At 42.6% G+C, this 3,456-nt stretch overlaps 1 protein-coding gene across 1 annotated transcript; it reads right to left on the reverse strand.

The window, feature by feature from the left end:
- On the reverse strand, nucleotides 1,909–2,902 carry LOC102185809 (olfactory receptor 2A5-like). Its single transcript, XM_005679563.2, has one exon. It carries the CDS (start codon nucleotides 2,872–2,874, stop codon nucleotides 1,942–1,944), a length of 933 nt encoding a protein of 310 aa, XP_005679620.2. The 5' UTR covers nucleotides 2,875–2,902; the 3' UTR covers nucleotides 1,909–1,941.

Consider the following 3,456-nt stretch of genomic DNA (forward strand, 5'->3'; position numbering starts at 1 on the left):
CCCTTGATTTTTCTAATGAGTCCTTGTAGAAAAATTCTGAGTTCAAACCAATGGTTTATGTTTTGTATGAGGCAAATTATCCCATATTTTCCTCTTCCTCTTCTTTTAATATAAGGTATACATATTTGGGGGCTTCCCAGGTGGCACCAGTAGTAAACAACCCACCTGCCAATGCAGGAGACTTGAGACGTGGGTTCAATATCTGGGTTGGGATGATCTCCTGGAGGAGGGCATGGCAACCCATGCCGGTATTCTTGCCCAGAGAATTCCATGGACAGAGGAGCCTGGTGGGCTACAGTCCATGGGGTTGCAAAGACTAGGACATGACAGAGCGCTCACACACACATTTCAGAGAACATAATTTTTCTAGTTTTACTTAAAAAGTCATTTTTATGAAAATATTACCTGCTTTTTCCTACCTTTGAAAGAGGATACACAATAATTACATAGTGCTTTAAAAGTTACGTTTAGAACTAATATTTATCTCTTTATTCACATCATTCTTTTTGGGTGGGGAGGGAACTGGAGTAAATGTGGATTTCTGGGGGCTGGCAATTTCCTGATACTGCTGGGGTAAGAAGACTAAGATAATGGCCAGAGACAAAATGATTTGTCCAAATTAATTAATGAACAGAATAGTCAGTAAAAAGAAGAGTCGGTAAGTGAGCTTTCTGGGAACCAAGTGGAAAACAGTGGAAGGGAAAAGTTTCCTCTTTGATTCCTTAATTTCAAGAAAGATATACAATGGAAATGACACAAGAAAGAATTGGGGTGAAAACATAGATCTACAGAAAGATAATCATACCATCATCATATATCACACACTCGAGTGTCATGTGAGGCCACAAGAAAAGAGAAGAGAAGAAAATTCAAAAGGTAGCGTTCCTTGTGTGTTGAACAAATCACCATTGCCTTACTGTGTTGGCCACTTAGTTCCTGAATTTGTGTTAAAAGGAAACAAATCTTCCCCTATCATTCTGATCACTTGGGTCCAGAATATGTGACTTATATCACGTGGAGCAGGTGCTCTTTGGAGTTGTGTTGAGGTTCCTGCAAGGCTTTATCAAGAAATGTGGGCCTACAACATTATGTCAAGCTATTAGCCTCTTTTGACACTTCCTTTTATAATATTATCTAAACCCTATAATATTTCTTCATAAGGGTCTGTTGTCACCTACTTCCAGTTTTGTAATCTGAACTCTGAAAGAGGTAACTCTCCCTATAAAGGTAACTCTCATATAAATATGAGAGTGTGTTATTCTAAACACAAACTCTTTCTAATTAAATGGTGCAAACTTAAATGAAATAAAATGAAGATCTTCATATTTTTTGTCTCCCATATCAAAAAAATTCTCAAAATTTAGCTTTTGTTTTCACACAAATAAATTCATTAGGCTCAGATTCAGGTGATTTTTTCAGAACACTCGGCATCCTCCTTAGATTTTAAGTTCCAGACCAAGTAGTTGGCTCTTTCCATAGTTCTTACTGCATTTCCCAATAGGATCCTACTTAAACAAAGTCAGTGTTTACCCTGTCTTGTTAGAGGTAGCAGCATTTATTATGACATTACTAGCAAATGCTTATATTTATAAGGGAGAAGGAAACCGTCGTGGAATTTAAGAAGAGATTTGAGACAACAAAACCTCAAAAGAAAAGAAACTAGACCTTGGTGTTGGGAACTGGCCCTGAGAATTGATGGCTCTCTGCCATGCATTCACCGCCTCATGATCCTTCTCTCATGGCCTGTCTTCTCCATGACCTTCTGCTCATGTCTGTGATCTGCAGAGAACTCCATGTTTAGGAGTTAGGAACAGCATCTGATCAATATAAATTCTTATTGCCAGAGATTTAAGACATGAGATTTTAAGGCAGGTACAGTACCATTCTCCCAAACCTCACAGAGAACAAACCTTCCACCCTTAGGACTCTCCCTGGCATCCCTCACATTAGCCTCTCCTTCCACAGCACTCTCCTAAAGGCACCCTTGACCTCTTTGTTCCTAAGGCTGTAGATCAGCGGGTTCAGCATGGGGTTGAAAAGGCTGTAAAACAGGGAAAGGATCTTCTGCTGCTCCTCAGGGTGGCGGGACTTGGGGGTCATGTACATGACGATGGCAGTGCCAAAGAAGAGCCCGACCACACAGAGGTGGGAGGAGCAGGTGGAGAAGGCCTTCCTGCGGCCCTCAGCGGACTGGATCCTCAGGATGGCGGCCAGGATGCGTGCGTAGGAGCCCAGCACCAGGCAGAGGGGCCCGACTAAGACAAACATGGAAGCAGCAAAGATGACAACTTGGTTGAGCGTAGTGTCAGCACAAGCCAGCTTGAGGACAGACAGGATTTCACAGAAGAAGTGGTTGATTTCATGAGGCCCACAGAAGGGCAGCCTCAGGACGAGGCCCACGTGGACCAGGGCCAGGAGGGAGCCACATGTCCAGGAAGTGACAGCTTGAACAGTGCACGCTCTCCAGCTCATGACGACAGAGTAATGTAGCGGGTGGCAGATGGCCACGTACCGATCAAGGGACATCACCACCAAGATGAGACACTCAGTGTGTGCAAAAGCCATATATAAAAAGGTCTGCGTTATGCATGGGACAAAAGAGATAGTATTTTTCTTGTTTAGAAGGTTCACCAGCATCTTCGGGACATTGTTTGATGCATACGAAATATCGACGATGGCCAGGTGTGAGAGGAAGAAGTACATGGGGGTGTGCAGTCTGGAGTCCAGTGAGATGAGCCCCAGGATGACCCCGTTCCCCAGCAGGGTGAGGACATAGAACAGGCAGAAATGCCCAAAGAGGAGTATCTGCATGCTTGGGCTGAGCGGAAATCCCAGGAGAATGAACTCTGTGACCCATGTCTGATTTTCTGTCATTCCCTGGTGACAGTGCCTGTGCTGATCACAGCTGCTGCAGTGCCTGTGGGCTGAGAAACAAATGCGGGTCTGGATTAGCCATTAACAGAAAGAGGGAGTTTGTGGTGTGCGCTGTGTGCTGACTCAGCTAACAATCGTTTTCCGATTCATCATGTCAAGTCTTTTAATCCACAGTAAAGCAGAAAGGCTCCCATAAACAGGATCAGTGAACACAGGGTGTCATGTATTATTTCCATTTCTACAGAATTTTATTTAACTCTGATTGCAAAGTTTATACTCATACTGTCAAGATGGCAGCCACAGAATAAATTGTTCTCCATAATGACGAATCGTTTTATTTTTAAGAAAAGCCCATAGTTACATTCTCATTTTGCTTTCTTATTTCTTCAGTTCTCAAATTTTGCTGATACTTTATCATTTGATTTGCTCTTATTTTAAAGCTTGTGCAGAGTACATTGCACACAGCAGTTGCTCAATAAATGATCATGAAGTAAATACACCAATAAAATGGGGGATGAGATGTACAAATGCAACTTCAAGGAGGTATATTTCCTTCTGCATCCACTAGGTCTAAAGCTTTAG

Source organism: Capra hircus, chromosome 4 (assembly GCF_001704415.2).
Source record: "Capra hircus breed San Clemente chromosome 4, ASM170441v1, whole genome shotgun sequence".
NCBI classification, from domain to species: Eukaryota; Metazoa; Chordata; class Mammalia; order Artiodactyla; family Bovidae; genus Capra; species Capra hircus.

Coding starts and splice junctions, on each gene's coding strand:
- LOC102185809 (XM_005679563.2), bottom strand. CDS start 2,874: ATGACAGAAAATCAGACATGGGTCACAGAGTTCATTCTCCTGGGATTT.